The 27918-nt window shown below is 42.7% G+C and overlaps 1 protein-coding gene across 2 annotated transcripts; it reads left to right on the top strand.

Annotated features, from left to right (window-relative positions):
* siah1 (siah E3 ubiquitin protein ligase 1) lies at window positions 1–24349 on the top strand. 2 transcript variants are annotated; one of them, XM_046352380.1, is made up of 3 exons: window positions 1–181; window positions 13298–13354; window positions 22502–24349. In XM_046352380.1, the coding sequence occupies exons 2-3, from the start codon at window positions 13345–13347 to the stop codon at window positions 23350–23352; spliced, it is 861 nt and encodes a 286-aa protein (XP_046208336.1). In that variant the 5' UTR covers window positions 1–181; window positions 13298–13344; the 3' UTR covers window positions 23353–24349. The 2 variants fall into 2 exon arrangements, with proteins under 2 accessions (XP_046208336.1, XP_046208329.1); XM_046352373.1 differs by lacking the exon at window positions 1–181 and adding an exon at window positions 7185–7965.
* The last annotated feature ends 3569 nt before the right edge of the window (window positions 24350–27918 follow it).

Below are 27918 nucleotides of genomic sequence, written 5' to 3'. Positions count from 1 at the left end.
CAACAACCGTGCGCGGTCACGAGACCGGTGAGTACTTGGACGACAGTCGTCTCGTCTCCAGTACAACGCGAATGTGGAAACACTGTAGGTAAAGAGTGAAGGACTGTAGAATTGGAGTGGAATCCCTTGTGGATTACGTCGAAGTAGCTACCTACAATATAAAAAGGACATTTCATCAAAGGTAAGTAGTGCGGATGTTTTACCGGGATGTACTCGAAAAACAACACCGATGCTAACGGTGTTACATAGCCATCTTCATAATAGCATGTTCAGCTAGCTGTGTTAACGTTAGATAGCTACCGTTAGCTACTTCACGTCGTAAACTAGATCCTGGCTAACGTTAAATTATCTGGTAAACTATCTAACTAGATATGTGGATGGTTAAGTGATAATTCCGGTCACCACATCGGAGGCTTTGTTGTACCTAGTTAGCTACTGTACTGTAGCTAGGTCAGAATACCTAACTGATGTTGGCTAGCTACATGATTCGGGTAGGCCGCGCTCTCTACTACTAAGCAACTAGCTAACGTTACAGTAACTGGCTAGTAAGATTGCTGGCTCCCATGTCGTGCCAAAATTGGCTCAACTCATGCAATTTACGGAATTTGTCAGCTAACGTTAACTTTACCTAGTTTACACAGCAAGTGAACATTTTGCGGTTTTGTGAAGCAATGTTCGATAACTAGCTGCTAGCGGACATGGATTTGTTTATGTTGTAACGTTAGCTACGCTAACCGTTAGCACATTCGTTTGCTATGGTGACGACATCGTCTCAGCAGATTTGTTCGCATAGTCTGGGCCTCCGTAGCTAGCTAGTTGAATATACATACCTTGCAACTCTGCACTTGTTTGCTAAAGCGATGTCTTTGAATGTCAAACATGTCTGAAGTTAGCGATGTCGGTGCTACGCTGACATGAATGAGCCTGATTTGATTGTAGACTAGTTGTGCCAATCATATGTGTCAGGTTCTGCATCACCTCTGTCAACCTTTACTTTATATTCATAATCTCATGTTTCTCCATAAATCTTAAACTGATAATATAGCCTGTTTTCCTTTGAAAATATCTCTATATTTTCAAAGGAAAACAGGCTATATTATCAGTTTTGTATATCATCATCGCTTGAAGAGCGTAGTCAGAACTACACATTTCTGATAATCACATGCAAAACAGTAGCGCAGATTTAGCATGATTTCAATAAGTAAATATTATGTCATTTCAGATACAGTAGGTGGGTGGAGCCTCACGATATCTCTCTCAAATGCCACCATTAATTTGATATTTGAGTGATATAAACATCAACTATACCTGGAAAGTACGAGTGGTGTAGGTTCATTTCCCATCCTGTCAACATTGTTTTTAAGTGTTGAATCGGTGCTGACAGACATGATAGGCCACATTGATGGACCACATCAGATTGGATAGCTAGCTGATAACAGGTCACGTCAATATGGCGAGTTAACAAGCTCACTTTCAGGGGATAAATTAATGGCTATATCCAAATATTGTTTGTTTTGCTTGCTATTTATAGTGGTGATGGCAGTAGTCCAACTGACAACTTTGCCCAGAAGGAAGACTTGCTGAGGTCAAGCCCTTTCCAAAAGCCTAATCTCTGAAGCAAGCTAAATGACACCTTGTTTGCTTAGCTAGATAGGTTTCTGAAGTTACATGATCAGTTGATGTTTACTGATTGTGAAAAGCATGCAGTTGCTTGCTGTATAACTCTGAGATGGTTAAATGTGGAATAATGGTTCATGTGTAGTTCTTCTTACTATGCTTATCGAGAGGTGACGTTAAGACCAAATAGTTATAACCTTCATTTAACAATCCCTTGAATGGCACATAGTGTCAATTGGTTTTTAGCAGTGTTCAGGGGGCAAGGAGAACCCCAGCTCTGCAAAAACCATTGACAACTACAAACCAAATCTAACTCTGTATTGATAATGGCCAAATAAAATGGATGCGATCGAGGTCAACCAAAACAATGGAAATGCGTGGAGGAAAGATCCTGAATCTCCTCATGCTCCCCCAGCACAATTAACCAACCAACATGTAGGCTGTAGTTGAGGTAAAAATATAGTATAATGTTTGTATGACAGTCAACCCCAATACATGTTCATGTTGTCACCAATCAAGTTCATTACAGTTAGAAATGACTGACTACCACCACCTGATTTCTGTATGCTAGCTATGCTACCAACTTATACTAATGGAAGTTAGCATTTAGCAAGCATTTCTTCTAAATCAGAAAAAGGACAACTTCTAAATGTTATGCAGCAAAAGCAGCCAAATATCCAAATCAGACATTAGTAACCACATTTTGGGCCTGTTACAATGCATCAATCATGACAGATTTGACGAATATCCACTTTGTTAGATCAGATTTGCTGAATGTGACAATGCGGTGTCCTGGCGGTCTGCGTCTTACCTGGCTGCTGATTTTATTTTAAAATTAAGAATGTAACTCGGGCTACTTTATCAAGTCCTGCATGTCAACTAGCTACAGATTGTTACACCTGATAATGTGATTTAACAAAAAACAATTGGTACCCAATACTGGGCATTAAAGGATAGGTACTGTTTGGTGTAGCACAGACAATGTACTACCAACCTTAACTTGGTGATACGGTCTTCGTTCTCGACCAATGACGGCGAGTTTTACACCACTCCAGCCAACGCTTGGCATTGCACACAGTGATCTTAGGCTTGTGTGTGGCTGTTCTGCCATGGAAACCCATTTCATGACGCTCCAGACGAACAGTTCTTGTGCTGACATTGCTTCAAGAGTCAGTTTGGAACTGTAGTGAGTGTTGCATCCAAGGGAAGGCATATTTGATTTAGAAAAAAAAAAAAATGCAATTCAGCACTTCGCAGTCCGGTTCTGTGAGCTTGTGTGGCCTACCACGTCGTGGCTGAGCAGTTGTTGCTCCTTGACGTTTCCACAATAACAGTACTGACTGGGGCAGCTCTAGCAGGGCAGAAATGTGACGAACTGACTTGTTGGAAAGGTGGCATTCTATGATGGTGCCATATTGAAAGTCACAGAACTCTTCAGTACAGGCTATTCTGCTGTCAATGTTTGTCTACGGAGATTGAGTGGCTGTGTGCTCAATTGTATACACCTGTCAGCAACGGGGGTGGCCAAAGTAGCCAAATCCACAAATTTGAATGGGTTTCCACATACACTACATGGCCAAAAGTATCTTCTAAAATCTTTATGTCCAGTTGAAGGTGGATCGTTTGTATAAAAAAAGCTACTTTATTGAATTCTATTTTTTGCTTTGACGTAATCCCAAAGTATGCATGTCGCCATCTTGTATTTTCACGTCTTCTCTCATTGATTGAGACAGGTGGGTCCACCCCAAAGTGTTGCATGTCTTGACACTGACCTATGTCGATCAGTGATAGAATATTTTAAATCGACAAGATGGCCACGCCATGAAGAACCTTATTTTATTTTAGTAAAGTAATTTTAGTAACTACATGCAATGGGACACTGACATTTTAAGATGAATGTTTGGCTGAATCGAACGAATATGGTATCTCCAATACCGAGGTTTTGTATAGGCCAACCTGTATGCCCAGTAAGGGATACCAAAAATCTTTGGTTATATCACATTATCAGGTGTACATTCTGTAGCTACATGTCTATGTATTTCAAGAAAACTGGTTGTTCAAAGGAGCTGTTTGCAAATCGAGCTAGTGTAGGTAGGTATGTTGTGGTTTGTTGATAAACTACTTGCAGAATTGTTTCTGATTTCCTTAGGTCCTTGATTTTGGATGTAATTGTGCACTGCATCCATCTCATGTCCAATGTATCAACTACGACAGAGAACCGTTTCCTTGTGTAATGGTTGTGTGATTTAGTTAGCCAAACCATAACCTTATTTTTAGGACTACTGTTTCAGGCATCTGTTGGTTGGAAACAATGCACCAAAGACTGCCAGTATTGATAGTGTCTTATGACTGTCCTGGGTTTAATAAATGAAATGGCTGACTGCCTGGTTCATGACTGTAGTAGCCTGTCCTGTTGCTCCCTGTCTTGCTGGCAGCTGCACATGTATAGTGAATTGAACATAGTGACAGGCGTACAGCTGTCTCTAGCAGCAGGAGGTCCAGTTTGGTAACTCACTCACTGGCTCTCAAACAGTGAGGGAATTCTATATACTTTGAAAGTGCTCTGTCTGCCTCTTTTAATTCTCTCTAAATCAGAATCCCCCTCTCCTGCATCATAGATTGGCTTACTGAAAATGCTACTGGATGTGTGTTTTGCAGAAGCGCGGGCTGGATGTTTGAAGGTGGGTGTTTCTGCCTTCAGATTCCAACCCTCAATGTAACTTTTCCATGGCAACACATGCTTCTGCTTATAATGCTCTTCTGCCCAGGGTGAGTTGGCTGCTTTGCCCAGGCTGCTCTTCTATACCAGGAAGTTGAGTGAATAAATACTCTGTTTCTGGGGTTGAGCAAACTTCTGTATATAGCAAACTATTATTATATTTTTGCGAAGGGGGTGTCACAAAGCAGGCTACTTTTTTTGCAGTCAAAATGTTAGCTTAGCGCTATCTAAAACTGTGTTTGTGGGCGGCATAGTTTCCTGCCCTGTCAGTAAAACGATTAGTTAATTTGTGTTCTTGCTTCTAGATGAGTTATTTTTCCCTCTTGTGAGGCGAGGAGAGTTGTGTGTTGGTTTACTCTGCCATGGAAGGAGGTTTGCCTGTGCTTTCTTTGAGTAGGTGGAGTGGGTTGTCACTGCAGCTGTTTACATGGAAGGTGTGTTTCTATGGATGCATTCAAGAGTGAAAATAGGCTAGTCCACTCTGTCTGATCAGACTACTGCAATGCCTTTGTCAGTATCTTTCACTTATTGTCAAGGTGTGTTCTTTGTGGTAGACCCATGGTACATTTCCACTGGGCTACCTGTTTTGCATCCTGCTGGCTGTGAGTTCTATGCATCCTGTCCTTTTTCCGGTGTCTACAGCTTGGATGTAGCCTAAATATTATGACACATTTAAGATGGAAATGCATGTGCCACTTCCCTCCCTTTTAGTAATAAGCTTGACAAGGTTTTTTAAAATTAATATTCTTTTAAACTAAGAGGTTGACTATAAATATGGATTTAATAGTTATTATACTGTAAGAACAACTGTAAGAGCTACCCTTTTGCCTGCTGTTTTGTGCTCTGCCTGGCACCTGACTCTTTGAGTAACCTTTTGTTCACCAGCCTGTTAAAGGATGCCAAAGAATATGCTCCTGCTTTTAGTAGTTAGAATTCCTCTGTCTGGCCTCCTGAGTGGCGCAGTGGTCTGTATCGCTGTGACACTAGAGATCCTGGTTCGAGTCCAGGCTCGACCGGGAGACCCACGGGGCGGTGCGCAATTGGCCCCGCGTTGTCTGGGTTAGGGGAGGGTTTGGCCGGCAGGGATGTTCTTGTCCCATCACGCACTAGCGACTCCTGTGGCGGGCCGGGCACAATGCATGCTGACACGGTCGCCAGATGTACAGTGTTTCCTCTGACACGTTGGTGCGACTGGCTTCCAGTTTGTTGTGTCAAGGAGCAGTGCGGCTTGGCTGGGTCCTGTTTCGGAGGATGCCCGGCTCTCGACCTTCGCCTCTCCTGAGTCCATACGGGAGTTGCAGCTGAAACCTATTTTGACACATTTGGTCTAAGTTTGTCTGAATGATTGAGACCAATGGCCTCTATAATACCTGTACTTTAACTTCTAAGGATTGCTCTCAAAGACCGGGCATGTCTCTGAATAATTTCATTGGAAGTCCCAGGACTACCTGACATGAGGACTCCTTGCTGTCCCCAGTCCACCTGGCCATGCTCCTGCTCCAGTTTCAACTGTTCTGCCTTACTATTATTCAACCATGCTGGTCATTTATGAACATTTGAACATCTTGGCCACGTTCTGTTATAATCTCCACCTGGCACAGCCAGAAGAGGACTGGCCACCCCACATATGCTCTCTCTAATTCTCTCTTTCTTTCTCTCTCTCGGAGGACCTGAGCCCTAGGACCGTGCCCCAGGACTACCTGACATGATGGCTCCTTGCTGTCCCCAGTCCATCTGACTGTGCTGCTGCTCCAGTTTCAACTGTTCTGCCTTATTATTATTTGACCATGCTGGTCATTTATGAACATTTGAACATCTTGGTCATGTTCTGTTATAATCTCTACCCGGCACAGCCAGAAGAGGACTGGCCACCCCACATAGCCCGGTTCCTCTCTAGGTTTCTTCCTAGGTTTTGGCCTTTCTAGGGAGTTTTTCCTAGCCACCGTGCTTTTACACCTGCATTGTTTGCTGTTTGGGGTTTTAGGCTGGGTTTCTGTACAGCACTTTGAGATATCAGCTGATGTACGAAGGGCTATATAAATAAATTTGATTTGATTTATTTGGATTAGAAAAGATACAGTAGCTACAACGGTTACATTGCCACAATCCATGACTAGGGCTGGCACAATTCCCGTAGAACCTTACCCGACAGTTATGGGTGCAGACCATCATGAGAATAAAATAACCGGCAGAACCATTTTTTGTGTGTGTGTGTTCGGACCGAACTGAAGACTGGATGCCCGGGCATTTGTGCGGTTTGAGTCTGTTTCTGCTGTAACAGACTCTATAACGTGATCAAACTTTGTTGCTCCTTGCCTGAAACAAGCAAGGTGTTGTAGCAAATGAGTCTATAGTTGCCTGGGTAACATCCCCTCCCTGCAGCAGTAGCACATGCATTCAGGAACAGAGGAGAAAATGATTGGAACGGTGACTGCGGAAATGACCAATAAGTCATCCAAAATTCCATGACTGTCACTGCCCTGTCCATGCTCAGAGAGAGAGTGTGTGAGGTTATGAAGTATTTTTGGTATCAACTCTGAATATTGTGCTGTGCATTTGTAATGTATACTCTGACCTGTGTTTGTGATTAGGGTGTCTACTCCACTGTGAGGCTGTTTTTGGGACTGTATGTCACTGAGTGGAAGTAAGGGTACTTGTGTGTTCTCCAGCTCTCAAGTCTCTCCAGTTTCTTTGTCTAGTCTGCATGGTCAGGGGAAGGGAGGGAAGCAGGCAGGACTGTTAGCCCAGCTGGAGGTGGAGCTGCCAGAGCTGTAATCTGAGAAGGGCCCCACTCCCCAGAAAGAGGGTGGGGGAGAGCGTGAGCATGCGCTCCCCAGTCTGACATTGGACTCCTTAGCCTACATTGAGCAGTGCAGGCGTCAGGCAAGGGGGACTGCTCTATGGTGCTCAGCCAGGACAGTCTGTTTCACCCTAATACCTGCCTCTCGCCGCCTTCTCCACTGACTGACTGGATCACTCAGAAGATAGTGACCGAGCAGGGAGTGGTTACCTAGACTAGGGCTTTCAGCAGAAGAATACTGCCAGTGTTTCCTTAGCTTCCTCTTCAACGTGCTCCATTTCTTTCCCTGTCTCTCTGGCTGGGCTGCCTGCTTGTCGCGGAGCTGGATATACTTGTGTAACATTCCTGGATTACAGCTACGTGTTATTTAAAAAAAATATATATATTTTTTTTTATTCTCTATTTGGGCCCCTCCTACCCGTGGCTCCTCCACCCTTCCTTGTGGCCTTTTCCTGGGCTGCACTTTAAAGAGGATTAAGACTCCAGCCTCCTGCCCTCTGCCGTGCTGGTGAAAGAAGTGCCTGAATCGGAGGCTCTGTTTGAGGCGTCCAGCCCGCCAAGGTGTCTGGCCCTGGACCCCCAGGCTCTGACTGCAGTAGTACATATATTTTCTGATGGGAGTTTAAGTAGAGACCTAGGGAGAGCGACAGGAAAGGATCTGCCCTCTGTTATGGGCTGTTTTTGTTCCTATGGAAAAACCGCGATGAAGAGTTCCCTCACACTCTCCCTATGTCGGGCAGAGCTAATGTTCAGCCCATGAACTCATGGAAGGGGGTGCTCAAGCTCTTCACATGCATAGCTTCTAGAACAACTGCCAACAAACCTAAAGGTAAAATGTCCTATTTGCACACTCGGTGGCTCATAAATATTGCTCTGCTCATTTTCTGTGAGAATGTCTGTTGGAATGTTTGCCCCCTTTCCCCTTACGCCTCCTATACCCGAGGTGCAACTGTGGTGTCATAAATACCTACTGGTGTTCACTTCTGTCCAGTAATGGCTTTGTTTTCTGCAAGGCACTGCAGGTCCTAAGAATGGCAGGGCATTTTTTATATGCAGGGGTGTGAGAGAGACTGGACATGAGTGGAGAACAAAGAATGGCATGTTTTGTTAAGTAGAAATGCTTTTGTTTTTCTGACCCTCTGTACAAACATACCGAACAATTGTCATGGTTGCCAACGCTGTCATTGTCTCCCTCTGTTATGTTTTTGATGTTATGCTGCTTTGAAGTAGTGTTCCTCTCCTCTGCAGCAGTGTGGAGGGCACATGCAGATGGCGTGTTTGATAGTAAACAGCAGCCAGAGTTTACAGAAAGGGGGCAAGCAGAGACTCGCCGCCTCTACTAGGCCACGCTTACTCAAAGCCAGGCACCTACATGGAGGCAACTGCTGATACACATGATAGTGTTTGTTTTGGGTTTAGCCTACATCTGCTAGATTCTGGTGCACCTTACCGGCCGTCATCGTAGAGAAGTCATATTTTAACGAGGTAGTGACGTGAATTCATAGATTTACCCTACACAAAGACTACATGATTCAACAAATGTGCTAGACCGGAAGAAGTTTAAATGATAAAACTACCAATCTGACATGAGTTCTGTGCAGAGATTTGGATCCATATTAAGACTATGCCATTTAGCAGAAGCTTTTATCCAATGTGGCTTACAGACTTGTGCATACATTATTCGTGCAGATGCTCCTTTGCATTGAACCCACTAGAGGTCGACTGATTATGATTTTCACGCCAATACCGATTTATTGGATGATCAAAAAAAGTCGATACCGATTAATCGGACAATTTAAAATTAAACAATTTTTTAATTTTTTAAATAACATAAAAACATTACATTTTTTGTAATGACCATTACAACAATACTGAATGAACACTTATTTTAACTTGATATAATACATCAATAAAATCTATTTAGCCTCTAATAAATAATGAAACCTGTTTAAATAATGCAAACACAGTGTTGGAGGAGAAAGTAAAAGTGCAATATGTGCCATGTAAAAAAAGCTAACGTTTAAGTTCCTTGTTCAGAACATATGAAAGCTGGTGGTTCCTTTTTAACATGAGTCTTCAATATTCCCAGGTAAGAAGTTTTAGGTTGTTGTTATTATAGGAATTATTACATTTACATTTTACATTTAAGTCATTTAAGTCATTTAGCAGACGCTCTTATCCAGAGCGACTTACAAAATTATAGGACTATTTCTCTCTATACGATTTGTATTTCATATACCTTTTGACTATTGGATGTTCTTATAGGTACTTTAGTATTGCCAGTGTAACAGTATAGCTTCCATCCCTCTTCTCGCTGCTACCTGGGCTCGAACCAGGAACACATCGACAACAGACACCATCGAAGTAGCGTTACCCATGCAGAGCAAGGGGAACAACTACTCTTAAGTCTCAGAGCGAGTGAGGTTTCAAAAGCTATTAGCGCGCACCCCGTTAACTAGCTAGCCATTTCACATCGGTTACACCAGCCTAATCTCGGGAGTTGATAGGCTTGAAGCACAATGAAGAGTTGCTGGCAAAACGCACGGAAGTGCTGTTTGAATGAATGCTTACTAGCCTGCTGGTGCCTACCATCGCTCAGTCAGACTGCTCTATAAAATCAGACTTAATTATAACATAATAACACACAGAAATACGAGCCTTTGGTCATTAACCTCTTAACTCCATCCGACACGCAGGCGTCCCATCTAGCCATCTGGAAATGCAAATGTGCTACGCTAAATGCTAATAGCACTCGTTAAAACTCAAACGTTCATTAAAACACACATGCAGGGTACTGAATTAAAGCTACACTCGTTGTGAATCCAGCCAACAAGTCAGATTTTTAAAATGCTTTTCGGCGACAGCATGAGAAGCTATCTGATAGCATGCAACACCCCGAAATACCCGAAGGGGACGTAAACAACATAATTAGCATAGCCGGCGCTACACAACGCAGAAATAAAATATAAAACATTCATTACTTTTGACGATCTTCTTTGTTGGCACTCCTAGATGTCCCATAAACATCACTATTGGGTCTTTTTTTCGATTAAATCGGTCCATATATACCCTAAATATCGATCTATGAAAAGTGTGTGATACAGGAAAAAAGACCGTTTTAAAACGCAACGTCATTTTTTTAAAGTAAAAAAGTCGACGATAAACTTTCACAAAACACTTCGAAATACTTTTGTAATCCAACTTTAGGTATTAGTAAACGTTAATAATCTATCAAATTGATCACGGGGCGATGTGTATTCAATAGCTCCACATCTTGAACTCATGGTTGAAAATTTGTCATCAAAAACATCCTGTCGGAGACCGGAAGGAATGGGCTCTCTCTTACTCGTTTGACCAAGAAACAAAGCCCAGGCAATTGACAAGACTGGTGACATCGTGTGGAAGCTGTAGGACTTGCAATCTCAGCCCCATGTAATTTGGTTTCCCATAAACAATACATGCAAGTGGCGCATTGACACTTTTTCCAGTTTTCAGTGATCAGTTTTTCTTGTGCTTTTCGATGAAACACAGGCTCTGTTATAGTCACAGCCGTGATTTAACCAGTTTTAAAAATGTCAGTGTTTTCTATCCACACATACTAATCATATGCATATACTATATTCCTGGCATGAGTAGCAGGACGCTGAAATGAAATGATCATTTCAAAAACAAAACATTTATTCTTTCAGTGAAATATAAACAGTTCGGTACCTTATCTAACGCGTGGCATCCATCAGTCTAAATATTCCAGTTACATTGCACAACCTTCAATGTTATGTCATAATTACATAAAATTCTGGCAAATTAGTTCGCAATGAGCCAGTCTGCCCAAACTGTTGCATATACCCTGACTCTGCGTGCAATGAACGCAAGAGAAGTGACACAATTTCACATGGTTAATATTGCCTGCTAACCTGGATTTATTTTAGTTAAATATGCAGGTTTAAAAATATATACTTCTGTGTATTGATTTTAAGAAAGGCATTGATGTTTATGGCTAGGTACACGTTGGAGCAACGACAGTCCTTTTTCGCGAATGCGCATCGCATCGATTATATGCAACGCAGGACACTAGATAAACTAGTAATACCATCAACCATGTGTAGTTATCACTAGTGATTATGATTGATTTGTTTTTTAATAAGATGAGTTTAATGCTAGCTAGCAACTTACCTTGGCTTCTTACTGCATTCACGTAACAGGCAGTCCTCGTGAGGTAGGTGGTTAGAGCGTTGGACTAGTTAACCGTAAGGTTGCAAGATTGAATCCCTGGGCTGACAAGGTAAAACATCCATGTATCTCATACCATTTTAAAGCTATTCTCGTTAATCCCACCAGTGTCCGATTTCAAATATGCTTTACAGCAAAAGCACCACACGCGATTGTTAGGTCACCACATAGCCACAGAAAAGCACAGCCATTTTTTTCCAGCTAAAGAAAGGAGTTAAAATTAATCACTAACCTTTGATCTTCATCAGATGACACTAATAGGACTTCATGTCACACAATACATATATCTTTTGATTGATAAAGTTCATATTTATCAAAATATGATTTACATTGGCGCGTTACATTCACTAGTTCCAAAAACATCCAGAGATTTTGCATAGCCACATCATTCAACAGAAATACTCATCATAAATGTAGATGATAATACAAGTTATACACATGGAATTATAGATATACCTCTCCTTAATGCAACCGCTGTGTCTTTTTTTTTTTTTTTACTTTACGGAATAAGCCAGCCATGCAATAATCTGAGACGGCGCGCAGAACATAAACAAATGACACAAATATTCCCTTACCTTTGATCTACATCAGAAAGCACTCCAGGAATCCGGGTCCACAATAAATGTTTGTTTTGTTCAAAAATGTCTGTTATTTATGTCCAAATACCTTCTTTTGTTAGTGCGTTTGGTATACATATCCAAACGCTCATTCTGGTCAACGTTATATCAGACAAACTTCTAAAAAGTTATATTACTGGTCGAAGAAACATTTCAAACTAAGTACAGAATCAATCATTAGGATGTTTTTAACATATAGCTTCAATAAAGTTCCAACCGGAGTACTCCTTCTGCAATGGAACGCAAGTGACTGCCATGAGGAATAAGCATGATCAAAAAATGGCTGACTGCCAGACACCTGACTGATTCTGCTACCATTCGCTCCCACAACACCATAGTCAACCATCAATAGAAATTATGAGACATCTAGTGGAACCCCTAGGCAGTGCAACATCATTAATATCTCAAGGGGATTTCATTGGGGACTGGTGAATACATGCAATGCTCAGATTTGACTTCCTGTTTTGATTTCAACTCAGGATTTTGCCTGCCATATGAGTTATATTCAAACATCATTCAAACAGTTTTAGGAACTTCAGTGTTTTCTATCGAATACTGATAATAATGTGCATATATTAGCAACTGAGACTGAGGAGCAGGCCGTTTACTTTAGGCACCTTATTCATCCAAGCTACTCAATACTGCCCCCCCCCCAGCCATAGGAAGTTAATCGGTCGACCTCTAGAACCCACTGTCCTGGCATTGCAAGCGCCACACACGCCACATACCAACTGAGTAGCAGAGGACCACAATCAAAACCTCAATCAGTGGACTGATTTCGTCAAATATTTCCATGTTAGTGTCAGTCAGGATGTAGCCAGTTGTTGTAATGTGATAGTAGGCCTAAAGGTTGTGCTGAGAACACACTGAAGAGGGAAATCGATGCTCCATGTAATGTACTTTGCATTAGTAGTGTTAACCCATTGCATGATGGAAGCAGTGGGTTTCCAGTGGAATGTGAGGCCAAGAGCGCTCAGTATTGGCACTCTAGCTAATATGGCTCTAGCCATTACATTTTTGTTTCCACAACTCACTGATTAACACTTAATTTGTATCTGTGCTGTTTGGGGAGGTCTGAGTCAGTCCCCAACACATGTCCACCTTCATACTATAGCTAGAACTGTTGACTATGACCAGCCCTGAATGGTCACCCTGCAGAGAACAGAAGGTGGGCATATGGGCCTTTACAGAACTCTGAGACTGCAGTGGTGTTGATTGATTGTGTTTCTATGGCTACCTCAGCTCCATTTGACTTACTTTTTAAAGAATTGTTTGTACTCCACTAGTTAACCTCTCTTCTCTCTCCCCTTTCAGAGTTACCCATTTTTCAAGAGAAGAAGAAAGCCTTATTTGGGAATCTTATGGACGAAGGCAAGCAACATTTTCTTTCTCGTGTGTTTGTCTGTGTCCATGTTTGGGTTAACCCAGGGGAAGCAGCTTGTTTGATAAAGCAGGGGAGGTGTTTGGAGGATTGTAGAGGTCATCTAATGAAGGTTCAGTGAGTGTGATTGGTAGATGGAGGAGAGGTCATCACCCTGAGCTGGTTTAGTAATCAACTCCTCTCCATCTGGAGGGACATATTGAGCATCTCGTCCTCGTGTGCCATTCACCCCAGCTTCCCAACACACGGGTCGGGAGGAGAGAGTCCTAACACAACCTAATCCCAACCTACTGTCTGTACCTCCCTCTTGTTTGATTGCCGCACAATTTCTCACATGTGCCTGACCAGAACCTGTCCCCCCCCCCCCCCCCCCCTAAACGTAGCTCCTACTACATATGAACATAAATAAGAAATTCAAATCTGGTGGAATGCTAGACCCATCTCTTGAAGTGATTCAGGTACAACCGCTTGTGTTTCCTGTGTAAAGACATGACCTCTAGAGTTTCCACTAGCACCACAAGTCAGCCCATCCTACAACAAAGAACACGGTGGACACACACTTCTGACTGCGCATCTAGTCCTACCAGAGGTCTAGTAGCTAGCCTGCTCGTTTCAGCAAAAGTCATTCTGCCCTCTTAACCATTAGCATGAGAAAAGCATGATAACGATGTCAAATGGTTCTTTAGACGTTATGTTTAATGAGGCACAAGACCTGGTTGTTTCAAGTGTTCATTGAGCCCTAAAGTCTTGGGATAATTTCCACTATTTATGGTGAACGTGCTTTGTTCTGATCTCTGCAGTGGCCTCCGCTCAGCTGCTCTTACTCTGGCCTGTACACCCTAGTTCTAAATCGTGAATGTCTATCCTCTTCCTCAGTAGGAGAAATACTCATGTAGCCGGTTCCTCAAATGGAAATCACTGCAGGCACACCAATGTGCGCACTCTCAGAGCAGTGTTGTTTATGCTCATTATGGCACCAGTCCCATGGGTGTCTGCATTAGTGTTGCACGGTATATCAAAATTTGGTTATTTTTCCGATACTAGAACATGAAATATGGTTCGCTACTAGAATTAGTTTATTTTGATACTTCTGTCAATTGTGTCTCACGGGTCAAGCCTGTGTATCAGCGCAGCCGACTTATTGCTAACCTGCACTGGGAGTCTGGGTTAACACTTGAATAATGATTGCAACATGGCATGTAGACATTTTGAAACTTCTTTCTTATACTGTTCGCAAAACAATGTCCATACACGCTAAAACACTTTACAACGCAAGAAGATACCGGTAGCTTCCAGCTTTGTAGGCAAACTTCCTTTGCTGGCTGACAGCTAAAGCTAATCTCAGTTCACTGCCCTAGTACTTTGTGACAATGTGCAAACCATAATGTGAAATATGCTGTTTGCCACCAAAAATGTTCATTCACTTATTCGGTCTCTCTCATGTCTCTCCCGACGGCTGCTGCATCATGGGGGATGACATGTTTACTGTTGCCTTGTCATTTGTAGTCACACAATCAGCCAAACAAGGTCAACTCAATGCATGCAAACTCCTTAGTAAATATTGATTCACCTGTATTGTAGATGGGCCCAGGTTGTTTTTTGATTTACCTAATTTATGGGTGGCTACCCTTGATAGCCTGTAAAATATTGCAACATTAAAATTACAGCCAAATACTTTATACGCAATGATTCCCTCTAGGGATCTAAGTTAAGGTCGTCCCTAGAACAATAAAAACAATATATACGTTCAAAACAGATAGCAGAGCCAAAATTCATACAACCACTGCACATTTAAAAAAAGCAATGAGGCTGATGCAACCGACCCTTTAGCTTAATGTTGATAGTTTTATTTCTTCATATTATAAAGCTCTACAATGTGCTGCACATGTTCCAAAATGCCATTATTGAGAACATCGGTCTCAAAAGTCCACTGCATGCGTGAGCGTTTTCATTTGACCGAGATGAAAAATATCCCTTAGAAATTAAGAGAGCGGGGAGATCAAAAGATGCATCACCTAGCATGGGTTACTAATGACTGACATTAATACTAGTCTTTGGCAGCTGGGCAATAAAATAACTTTGATTTTGAAAATAAATAGACAATGAAGAAATTACTGGTTACAATGGGATAATAATTGCTTGCAAAATAATTACCTCAACAGTTCTATGGTTGTATTTTGGCTACTTTGAAATTACAAATGTCCAAGTTTTAAACAAGTATAGATAAATAAATAGCTCCCAAATGCTGACCGCCTCTGCTCAGATTCAAGGTGATTGCTGTGTGGTGCACAACAGGCACTGTCCTTAACTCTCCGGTCTTGTGACTATTTAATCTGAACGTACCGTGCCTCGAGTCGGCTATGTTGCCAGAATCCGACCTTTTTAGATGTCAATGTTAATTATCCTTCATTGTATTTGACTGGTGTAAGAAGTAATTTATATATAAAAATGTAATGATACTGAACTCAAGATGCCCAATGATTGAACAGAGTATTTTTATGGGCTGGATCAAGTACCATTCTGTGACTGGCTAATATGGCTTTTTTTTATACTAAACTTGGGATCAGTATCGAAGTCAAAATTCTGATATTGTGACAACACTAGTCTGCATCCAGCCAGACACTGTGGGAGGCAGTACAGACTCTGGGACGAGGGAGTAAAATAGAGGCTGCTGATGCCAAAGCCTCCAGCCTCCTGGAGACAGATTGAAGAGCTGTCTACATCTCCCTTTTCCCCGTTGCTCTAGAGCACATCACTGCCTTCATGCAGGCTGCAGCAACCCACAAACACACAGGCAGATACTGTTACCGTCACTGCAGACTATTCCTACTAAAGTGCTCACTCACTCACTCACGCCCACACACATACTAAACCTCACACACTTATAGCCCAGACAGCAGCCACCAAGTGCAACTGTTCCATTTCAACAAGCTGCTTTCTCAGCACCCACACATAGCTCTTGTTTTAGCCCTGCTAGTCTTGGCTTTGCCCTTTTGTGTTCTGTGCTAATTTGGTCTACAGATGTTGCTTGTGTGTCCAGAGCAGCTTGCTAAGAGGCCCATCAATAGGTGGAGCTTTATCCAAGCAGATGTGGTCACAGGCAGCCTTAATGACACCTACAGTTGAAGTCAGAAGTTTACATACACCTTAGCCAAATGTATTTAAACTCAGTTTTTCACAATTCCTGACATTCAATCCTAGTAAAAGAAATCCCTGTCTTAGGTCAGTTAGGATCACCACATTATTTTAAGAATGTGAAATGTCAGAATAATAGTAGAGAATTATTTATTTATTTATTTCATCACGTTCCCAGTGGGTCAGAAGTTTACATACACTCAATGAGTATTTGGTAGCGTTGCCTTTTAATCCCACCGCAGTGTCCGATTTCAAAAAGGCTTTACAGCGAAAGCAAACCAAACGATTATGTTAGGTCAGAGCCAAGTCACAGAAAAACAGCCATTTTTCCAGCCAAAGAGAGTAGTCACAAAAAGCAGAAAGAGAAAAATTAATCCCTAACCTTTGATCTTCATCAGATGATACTCATAGGACTTCATGTTACACAATACATGTATGTTTTGTTCGATAAAGTTCATATTTATATCAAAAGATCTGTTTACATTGGCACGTTACGTTCAGTAGTTCCAAAACATCTAGTGATTTTGCAAAGAGCCACATCAATTTACAGTAATACTCATTGATAAGATTGATAAAAGATACTATTATGCACGGAATAATAGAATAATAAATAGATACATTTCTCCTTAATACAACCGCTGTGTCAGATTTTTTTTAAACTTTACGGAAAAAGCACACCATGCTATAATCTGAATACAGCGCTCAGAGACCAAAACAACCCAAACCGATATCCGCCATGTGTAGTCAGAAATAGCATTATATATATTCACTTACCTTTGATCTTCATGAGAATGTACTCCCAGGAATCCCAGTTCCACAATAAATGTTTGTTTTGTTCGATAATGTCCATTTATGTCCAAATACCTCCTTTTTGTTCGCGTTTAGCTCAGTATTCCGAATTCATGATGCGCGATCAAGTCAATGTTCCGTTACAGTCCGTAGAAACATGTCAAACGATGTATATAATCAATCTTTAGGATGTTTTTATCAAATCTTCAATGATGTTCCAACCAGAGAATTCCTTTTGTCTTCAGAAATGCAATGGAACTCAAGCGAACTCTCACGTGAACGTGCGTCACCAGCTCGTGGCTCTCTGGCAGACCTCTGACTCATTCCCTTCTCATTTGCCCCCACCTCACAGTAGAAGCATCAAACAAGGTTCTAAAGACTGTTGACATCTAGTGGAAGCCCTAGGAAGTGTAATATGACCCCATAGACACTGTATTCGATAGGCCAAGAGTTGAAAAACTACAAACTTCAGATTTCCCACTTCCAGGTTGGATTCTTTCTCAGGTTTTTGCCTGCCATGTGAGTTCTGTTACACTCAGACATCATTCAAACAGTTTTAGAAACTTCAGAGTGTTTTCTATCCAATACTACTAATAATATGCATATATTAGCAACTGGGCCTGAGAAGCAGACTGTTTACTCTGGGCACCTTATTCATCCAAGCTACTCAATACTGCCCCCAGCCCAAATAAGTTAAATTGTTTAACTTGGGTCAAACATTTTGGGTAGCCTTCCACAAGCTTCCCACAATAAGTTGGGTGAATTTTGGCCCAATCCTCCTGACAGAGCTGGTGTAACTCAGTCAGGTTTGTAGGCTTCCTTGCTCGCACATGCTTTTTCAGTTCTGCACACACACTTTCTATAGGCTTGAGGTCAGGGCTTTGTGATGGCCACTCCAATATCTTGACTTTGTTGTCCTTAAGCCATTTTGCCACAACTTTGGAAGTATGCTTGGGGTCAATGTCCATTTGGAAGACCCATTTGCGACCGAACTTTAACTTCTTGACTGATGTCTGGATGTTGCTTCAATATATCCCCATCATTTTCTTTGCTCGTGATGCCATCTATTTTGTGAAGTGCACCAGACCCTCCTGCAGCAAAGTGCCCCCACAACATGCTGCCACCCCCATGCTTCACGGTTTGGAAGGTGTTCTCCGGCTTGCAAACCCTTTTTCCTCCAAAACGTAACGATGGTCATTATGGCCAAACAGTTATATTTTTTTCATCAGACCAGAGGACATTTCTCCAAAAAATACGATCTTTGTTCCCAAGTGCAGTTGCAAACCGTAGTCTGGCTTTTTTATGGCAGTTTTGGAGCAGTGACTTCTTCCTTGCTGAGCAGCCTTTCAGGTTATTTTGATATAGGACTTGTTTCACTGTGGATATAGATACTTTTGTACCCGTTTCCTCCAGCATCTTCACACGGTCCTTTTGCTGTTGTTCTGGGATTGATTTGCACTTTTCGCACAAGTATGTTCATCTCTAGGAGACAGGACGCGTCTCATTCCTGAGCGGTATGGCGGCTGCGTCGTCCCATGGTGTTTATACTTGCATGCTATTGTTTGTACAGATGAACATGGTACCTTCAGTGGTTTGGAAATTGCTTCCAAGGATGAATCAGACTTGTGGAGGTCTACAATTTTGTTTCTGGGGTCTTGGCTGATTTTCTTTTGATTTTCCCATGATGTCAAGCAAATGGGCATTGAGTTTGAAGGTAGGCCTTGAAATACATCCACAGGTACACCTACCATTGACTCAAATGATGTCAATTAGCCTAACAGAAGCTTTTAAACGTCCAACTTCAAACTGTACATGCACAGCTCTGCTGCCCAGTCTACCCCCTCTCTCTGCTTCCCAGCAGTCATTTCCCTCCATTTCACATGTATTTTTTTTGTCTGGAGCACAGTGCTTCATGGCTGTCTTCCTGCCTGTCTCTGAGCTGTGCTGTTGGTTATATAAAGCAGCAGGGCCAGGGGTGGGTCACACCCAGCTCCTGCCAGGCCCAGGGGAAAATCCAGCCCTCCCTCCACTCGGCGGGCCGAGTCCATCCACAAAGGCCTCAACCGCAGCCTGTTACCATGGGAACAACTGACAGGAAGCAAACTAGTGCTCTGCTCTCGCATCCATCCTAGTCCACATTGCTGTATGGAGTCTTCAAAAAAAATTATGCAACCATGAATCTATGTTGCTCTCCCGTGCCAAAAATAGCCTCCAAGCTCTGTGCTTGCCCTTCGCTGGTCAGGCTTTATAGACAGATGGGCATATCACAGAACCTCTAGTCTGACCCTCAGCGAGAGGAAGGGAAAGGCCAATCAGTGTATAGGGCTGCCTGCCTGGACATCCCACTCAGCCCACTGTACTGGGGCTGTGCTAAGAGTGGAACATGCCATTCTCTCTCTGGTTGTCAACAGAGAACATCGAAAGGCCCCTTGACATTTTCAACATTTTGAGTTACGTTACTCTAATCAATTTTAGAATAAGGCTGTATGTTTTTTTAGAAAACTGGTTTTTAGAGATGTTTGGAAATGTATAGAAATACCTTATTTACATAATTATTCAGACCCTTTGCTATGAGACTTGAAATTGAGCCCAGGTGAATCCTGTTTCCATTGAGCATCCTTGATGTTTCTACAACTTAATTGGAGTCCACCCATGGTAAATTCAATTGATTGTACATGATTTGGAAAGGCACACACCTGTCTATATTAGAGGTTGACTGATTTTATTATTTTTTTCCACGCCCATACCGATTTTATTGGAGGACCAAAAAAGCACATACCGATTAATCGGATGATAATTTTTATTTGTGATAATGACAATTACAACAATACTAAATTAACACTTATTTTAACTTAATATAAAACATCAATAAAATCTATTTAGCCTCAAATAAATAATGAAACTTGTTCAATTTGGTTTAAATAATGCAAAAACAAAGTGTTGGAGAAGAAAGTCATATGTGCCATGTAAAAAAGCTAACGTTTGAGTTCCTTGCTCAGAACATGAGAACATATGAAAGTTGGTGGTTCCTTTTAACATGAGACTTCAATATTCCAAGGTAAGAGGTTTTAGGTTGTGGTTAATATAGTATTTATAGGACTATTTCTCTCTATACCATTTGTATTTCATATACCTTTGACTATTGGATGTTCTTATAGGCACTATAGTATTGCCAGTGTAACAGTATAGCTTCCGTCTCCCCCCTCGCCCCTACCTGGGCTCGAACCAGGAACACATTGACAAGAGCCACACTCGAAGCATCGTTACCCATCGCTCCACAGAAGCCGCGGCAAGGGGAATAACTACTCCAAATCTAAAAGCGAGTGGTGTTTGAAACCGTATTAGCGCACACCCAGCTAACTAGCTAGCCATTTCACATTGGTTACACCAGCCATTAGGCTGATAGGCTTGAAGTCATAAACAGCGCTGTGCTTGCGAAGAGCTGCTGGCAAAACCTACGAAAGTGCTGTTTGAATGAATGATTATGGGCCTGCTGCTTTACCCATTTCGAAAACAACACGTTTATTATTTCCGTGAAATACGGAAACGTTCGGTATTTTATCTAACGGGTGGCATCCATAAGTCTAAATATTCCAGTTACATTGCACAACCGTCAATGTTATGTCGTAATTACATAAAATTCTGGCAAATTAGTTCGCAATGAGCCAGGCAGCCCAAACTGTTGCATATACCCTGACTCTGCATGCAATGAACGCAAGAGAAATTACACAATTTCACCTGGTTAATATTGCCTGCTCAACTGGATCAGTAGTTATAACTAGTGATTTATGATTGCTATATTTTTTTTAAAGATAAGTTTAATGCTAGCTAGCAATTTACCTTGGCTTCTACTGAATTTGAGTAACAGGCAGGCTACTCGTGGAGTGCAATGGTTAGAGCGTTGGACTAGTTAACTGTGCGGTTGCAAGATTGGGTCCCCTGAGCTGACAAGGTGAAAATCTGTCCCTGAACAAGGCAGTTAACCCACAGTTCCTAGGCAGTCATTGAAAATAAGAATGTTTTCTTAACTGACTTGCCTAGTTAAATGAAAGGTATAAAAATGTTTTTTAAATATATTTTTTAAATCGGAAATCGGCGCACAAAAACACAGATTTCCGATTGTTATGAAAACTTGAAATCGACCCTAATTAATCGGCCAACCTCTAGTCTATATAATGGTCCCTACAGTTGACAGTGCATGTCAGAGCAAAAACCGCCCGGCTAAACTGAGCAATCGAGGAGAGGGGCCATGGTCAGGGAGGTGACCAAGAGCCCGATGGTCACTCTGACAGAGCTCCAGAGTTCCTCTGTGGAGATGGGAGAACCTGTTTTTTTCAGTAGCAGGGACTGAGACTAGTCAGGGTAAAGGGAAAAATAAACTGAGCTAAGTACAGAGATCCTTGATGAAGGAACCTGTAATACTTTCTGAAGGTGCTTCAACAAAGTACTGAGTAAAGGGTCTGAATACTTACGTCAAATGTTTTTATTTATACATTAGCAAACATTTCTAAATCTATTTTTGCTTTGTCATTATGGGGTGTTGTGGGTAGATTGAGGTGGAAAACGATTTACTCCATTTTAGAATAAGGCTGTAACGTAACAAAATGTGGGAAAGACGAGGTCTGAATACTTTGTCTGCTGCATGTACATTATGTACTCTTCTTTTTAGACTCCTTTGCACTGAGTAACTATTTTTACCCTACCCGCTGTATGAATAGAAGGCAGTTGCCAGTAAACTACCGGCACACATGAACAGTAAAAAAACAAAGTAAAGCATTCTGTTGGAAAGACTAAGATACTAGACCCCTCAAATTCAAATCTGGACCTTGAAGCCAGTTCCACTGCTTAAAACCAGGTACTGAGTTTTAGACCTGGCACACCAGGTGGTTGCAATTTAATTATCAGGTAGAACAGAAAAGCAGCAGTAGTCTGGACCTCGTAGGGTCAGAGTTCCTGTACTAGATCGTTGTTTTACACACACTTCCATTCCGTTTGAAATTGTTACATGATATTCTTCAGAACATATAGCCCACATGACCTTTGCATGTGAATGAACCATGACTATTGTTTTAAGAATCTGTGATTGGTCAAGCCTCATGGAAACCATTACGTTTTCCTCACTACATTCACCTATTCTCCTGTCTCCACACCAAATGTATAGTTAATTTATTATCCCGTTGTGTCTAACCCGTGTTCTCCCTGTTTCTCTACAGAAATGAGTCGCCAGACCGCCACAGCGCTGCCCACAGGAACCTCCAAGTGCGCCCCCTCCCAGCGCGTCCCCACCTTGTCCGGCACTACGGCCTCTAACAGCGACCTGGCCAGCCTGTTTGAGTGCCCTGTCTGCTTCGACTATGTGTTGCCCCCCATCCTGCAGTGCCAGAGCGGCCACCTGGTCTGCAGCAACTGCCGGCCCAAGCTCACCTGCTGCCCCACCTGCCGGGGCCCGCTGGGCTCCATCAGGAACCTGGCCATGGAGAAGGTGGCCAACTCTGTGCTCTTCCCCTGCAAGTATGCGTCGTCGGGCTGTGAGGTGACGCTGCCCCACACAGACAAGGCAGAGCACGAGGAGCTGTGTGAGTTCCGGCCATACTCCTGCCCCTGCCCAGGGGCCTCCTGTAAGTGGCAGGGCTCGTTGGACGCGGTCATGCCCCACCTCATGCACCAGCACAAATCCATCACCACGCTGCAGGGCGAGGACATCGTGTTCCTTGCCACGGACATTAACCTGCCTGGGGCAGTGGACTGGGTCATGATGCAGTCCTGCTTCGGTTTCCACTTCATGCTGGTCCTGGAGAAGCAGGAGAAGTACGACGGTCACCAGCAGTTCTTTGCCATTGTGCAGCTGATCGGCACGCGGAAGCAGGCAGAAAACTTTGCCTACCGCCTGGAGCTCAACGGGCACCGGCGACGGCTCACCTGGGAGGCCACGCCCCGCTCCATCCATGAGGGCATCGCCACTGCCATTATGAACAGCGACTGCCTAGTGTTTGACACCTCCATCGCGCAGCTGTTCGCTGAGAACGGAAACCTGGGCATCAACGTCACCATATCCATGTGCTGAGGACTGTCAAGTGGACAGCCACTAACACACACACACACTTTCTCTCTCACACTCTATCACACACATACTCAGACACATTTCAGACACCACAGGACACCTGAAGTTGTACCTGGGGGGTTTGGAGGGGGGCAAGATCTTTCCCAGGGAACCTGTTGTCTTCGAACAATGTGATTTAGAATGTTCAGATCGGTTAGATTGATGAAAACAATGGAACTCTATCCCTGGGATTCAATTTGAAGCTTCATTACAATATTAGTTCTATAACTAAAGTAAAGGTATCCTTTTTTTTTATACCTTAATGTTATGAGAATAATCCAGCCCATTGAACCCAGAGCACACACTTCAACAGGTGGGCTCAGTTTGCAGTGGGAAACTGGCAGAAGGGGCTCAGGGGATAGACACGGTAGGAGGAGTCAATTTGAGGGAGGATGGGGAATAAAAACAACTTATTTTTTGAAGATGTTGCATTTTTCAGCTTAGTCAACGTGAAACTAACTTCTTTCGGTTCATTATTGTTTTGGTTTTTAGTTCTGTTTCCCCCATTGGATGAGAAGAGAAGGTCCTGATATTGTGTGCACAGACATTGGCTGAGATGAAGCTAGTTTGTTCTCTCTCTGGAGTCTAACAGTTTTAGCCTAAACCACTGAATATCTGACCAGGAATGGGGACAATTTCTACAGTTATATTATTATTATTATTCAATGGAGATTTATCATTATCATTTTTTTGTAAGGACTTTTAATGAATGAAAAAGGCTGTAACCTTGTGGCTAATCTTCAGTGTTTGTAGATAAATTGTGTCGTTCTTTCGAAGACTTCAATGTATTTTATTTTGTAAGTTAGATTTCTTTGTCAGTCCTTGTCAGTCCTTGTCTACATTCTGTTTGAGGAGTGGGTGACGCAAAGCCAAACATCTCTGGATACGTAGAACTATTGCTGGTCCCATCATTATTTTGTTTTATTTTGTCATTAAATAAATCTATCTTTTTCATACCTTGTGCAATTTCCCCTTTCCCTGTGATTTTTCTCTTGGCCAGGGTTTAACTATGGGTTGGGACCCAAAGTGGTCCCTGGGCATGTGGGAGGTGGGCCGTGAGTTAGGAGAAGACATCTATAGTCGCACACTTTCCTCTTAATTTGGGTAATGGGAGGACCGTAAATTTCTCATTGTAGCTCTCGACCTGCTATAGGCAACAACATTTCTTGGCAAGGGTTTACTCCAACCACACACTTATCCCTCCCATCTTACCACGTTATCCTTGTCCAATGGCTTTACCCGTGTAAAAAATAAATAAAAAAATGGGGAGGGGGAATGGTAACTTCAGTGTGAACTTTGACGAACACCAAATAAAGTATGTATAAAAGATAATGGATATTTTTCAAATAAGATCATCTTTGAGAACTAAAAGCTAGACGTCATGTAGAACTTAAAAATGATGCATTTTTGTCATAGCGTGGGGCCCTATTGATGGTTTTTGTTACTCACTCAGCATAAGACCACTGCATAACCCATAGCATAAATTTGGCTTTAATACTGCACATTTTCTCTCCACCCATGACCAAATGTGTGTAATTGCAAGAAATTACCTTTTTAAAATTCTGTAGCCAAGAGGGCTTCCAAAATCGTAGGTTGGTATCTGCACAAATGGCCACGCCCACCACCTAAGGCCCATTTTGATCCAGAAAAAAAACTGAATACATGGCTGATCAAAGGCTTAAGGACAACTCACTACTCGACTGACCGTTTCTTTGTTTGTTCGCTTGTTGTAGGCGCTGTGTGTTATAGGGACCACCCGTCGTTTCTACATGTAGAATCGGTTTGCAACAGTGGAGGCAGGGGAGGACCATCCTCAGGGAATTTCATAAAAACCTTAACATTAAGTTATCCTTTCTAGATAAAACTATACCAAATATATTCACATCACCAAACAATTGACAAAAACACTTTTGAAATGGTCTACTATAGCCTCAACAGCACTCTGTAGGGTAGCACCATGTTGTAGCCAGAGGACAAGCTAGCTTCCATCCTCTGGGTACATTGACTTTAATACAAAACCTAGGAGGTTCATGGTTCTCACCCCCTTCCATAGACTTCCACAGTAATTATGAAAGGTTGGAGGACGTCCTCCCAAAGTTATCAGAGGTCTTGCAGCACGAACTGACATGTCCACCCAATCAAAGGATCAGATAATGAATCTAGTACTGAAAGTATAAGCTACAGCTAGCTAGCAGTGCAGTGCATGAAATGTGAGTAGTTGACAAAGCGAGAAAACAGTTAAACATTTTGAACAAATTTCTTCCAAATGGAGTAGCAAGAGGGAGTGAGGGCTAGCTCTATATATATTTTTTCTCACTTAGCTAGCAAATGCAGCTAGCTAGTTTAGCCAACTCAAATACCCGGCTCAAACATGGGGATGCTATGTTAGCTAGCTACAACTATCCAACACTGGAATTCTTAGAAGGCAAAGTAAGCCTTTGGTTTTACTAATTTAATGCCGCCGGTGTAACTGCTTACTGACTACTGCATGATTGTAGTGGGTTCACTAATGTGTTCTTTTAGCTATGTTGACTAGGATGTTACTTTAGCTAATATGGTGACAACGATAAAGGCTGTGTAAAGCGGTTATGATATGGTTTGGCTTGGAATGGTTGTTTCGCCTAGTCAGACAGCTGTGTTGTGCATTGAAGTCCACAAGAGAAGGGCAAAGGGGTGAGAGCTCGTAGATGTGAGAAGGAATACAAGCTGGTTGTATGTGGCTATGAAAGGGAACTGTTTGCATGTGATATGGGGTGTGTTCATTCCACCGATTCTGTTAAAATGTTTCTTAAATGGGGATAAACATACCTGAATTTGTCCAATAGAAACTTGTTTGCAACTGTTGGACTAATGATTACACCCTAAATCAGCTTGATGCAGGCAAGAGTGTGCAAGGTGGTATTGAATGTGTCACCTTAAATCTTCGAACCTGTGTGCACTTATGTTGTAAACTTTCATTTATTGGCTAAGTTGTAGCAACGTCATGTGTATAGGGAAAATTTGAGTATCATGTTGTAGCCTAAACCTATCAATGTTACAATGAGCTGGGTGAATGGAATATGAATGACAGTCATCCAATATGTTGTAATAGAAATAAGGCCATACTCATAAAAAAATAATCGTCCTCCCTCATCTTAAACGGCACCGACCACCACTGGTTTGCAAATTTCAGCCAGAACTGTTCAGAAGTGCTTGGTACTCTCGGCCAGCAATCCTACTGGTCTGTCATTGTCTTTAGGGTTGTGTGTGTGTGCTGCGAGGTGCATTTTTAAGTATGGTACGTCGTGTGTGCGCTTCCCAGTCCCATGCCGCCCCAGCTGAAGCCCTGTACTGTTTGGAGGCTCTGGGGCGTCAGTGTTCTGGCTGGTGAATGAAGGGTTAGCTCTGTAGGATCATAATTACCAGAGGCCCCCAGGAACCTTGGCACCCTGCCAGCCCACTCCACTGGGGAACACAGACCACTCCTTCTCTGACCCTGCTGCTGCTTTGTCTTCACACCACTTCCCTCAAGCATTATCTCCCTCCAGCAATGGCCCTAACAGGAACAGCTATATTCAGTCATGAACTCAGCAAAAAATAAACGTCCTCTCACTGTCAACTGCGTTTATTTTCAGCAAACTTAACGTGTATATTTATATGAACATAAGATTCAACAACTGAGACAAACTGAACAAGTTCCACAGACATGTGACTAACAGAAATGGAATGTGTCCCTGAACAAAGGGGGGTTCAAATCAAAAGTAACAGTCAGTATCTGGTGTGGCCACCAGCTGCATTAAGTACTGCAGTGCATCTCCTCCTCATGGACTGCACCAGATTAGCCAGTTCTTGCTCTGAGATGTTACCCACTCTTCCACCAAGGCACCTGCAAGTTCCTGGACATTTCTGGGGGGAATGACCCTAGCCCTCACCCTCCGATCCAACAGGTCCCAGACGTGCTCAATGGGATTGAGATCCAGGCTCTGCTGGCCATGGCAGAACACTGACATTCCTGTCTTGCAGGAAAACACTCACAGAATGAGCAGTATGGCTGGTGGCATTGTCATGCTGGAGGGTCATGTCAGGATGAGCCTGCAGGAAGGGTACCACATGAGGGAGCGGGATGTCTTCTCTGTAATGCTCAGTCCGATGATGCTGTGACTCACCGTCCCAGACCATGACAGACCTCCACCTCCAAATCCCGCTCCAGAGTACAGGCCTCGGTGTAACGCGCATTCCTTCGACGATAAACCAGAATCCGACCATCACCCCTGGTGAGACTAAACCGCGACTCGTCAGTGAAGAGCACTTTTTGCAGTCCTGTCTGGTCCAGCGACGGTGGGTTTGTGCCCATAGGCGAGGTTGTTGCCGTTGATGTCTGGTGAGGACCTGCCTTACAACAGGCCTACAAGCCCTCAGTCCAGCCTCTCAGCCTATTGCCGACAGTCTGAGCACTGATAGAGGGATTGTGCGTTCCTGGTGTAACTTGGTCAGTTGTTGTTGCCATCCTGTACCTGTGTTGTTACATGTGGTCTGCCACTGCGAGGACGT

This window comes from Oncorhynchus gorbuscha, linkage group LG01, assembly GCF_021184085.1.
Source record: "Oncorhynchus gorbuscha isolate QuinsamMale2020 ecotype Even-year linkage group LG01, OgorEven_v1.0, whole genome shotgun sequence".
Classification (NCBI taxonomy): domain Eukaryota; kingdom Metazoa; phylum Chordata; class Actinopteri; order Salmoniformes; family Salmonidae; genus Oncorhynchus; species Oncorhynchus gorbuscha.
This window is presented reverse-complemented; position numbering and strand designations above follow the sequence as displayed.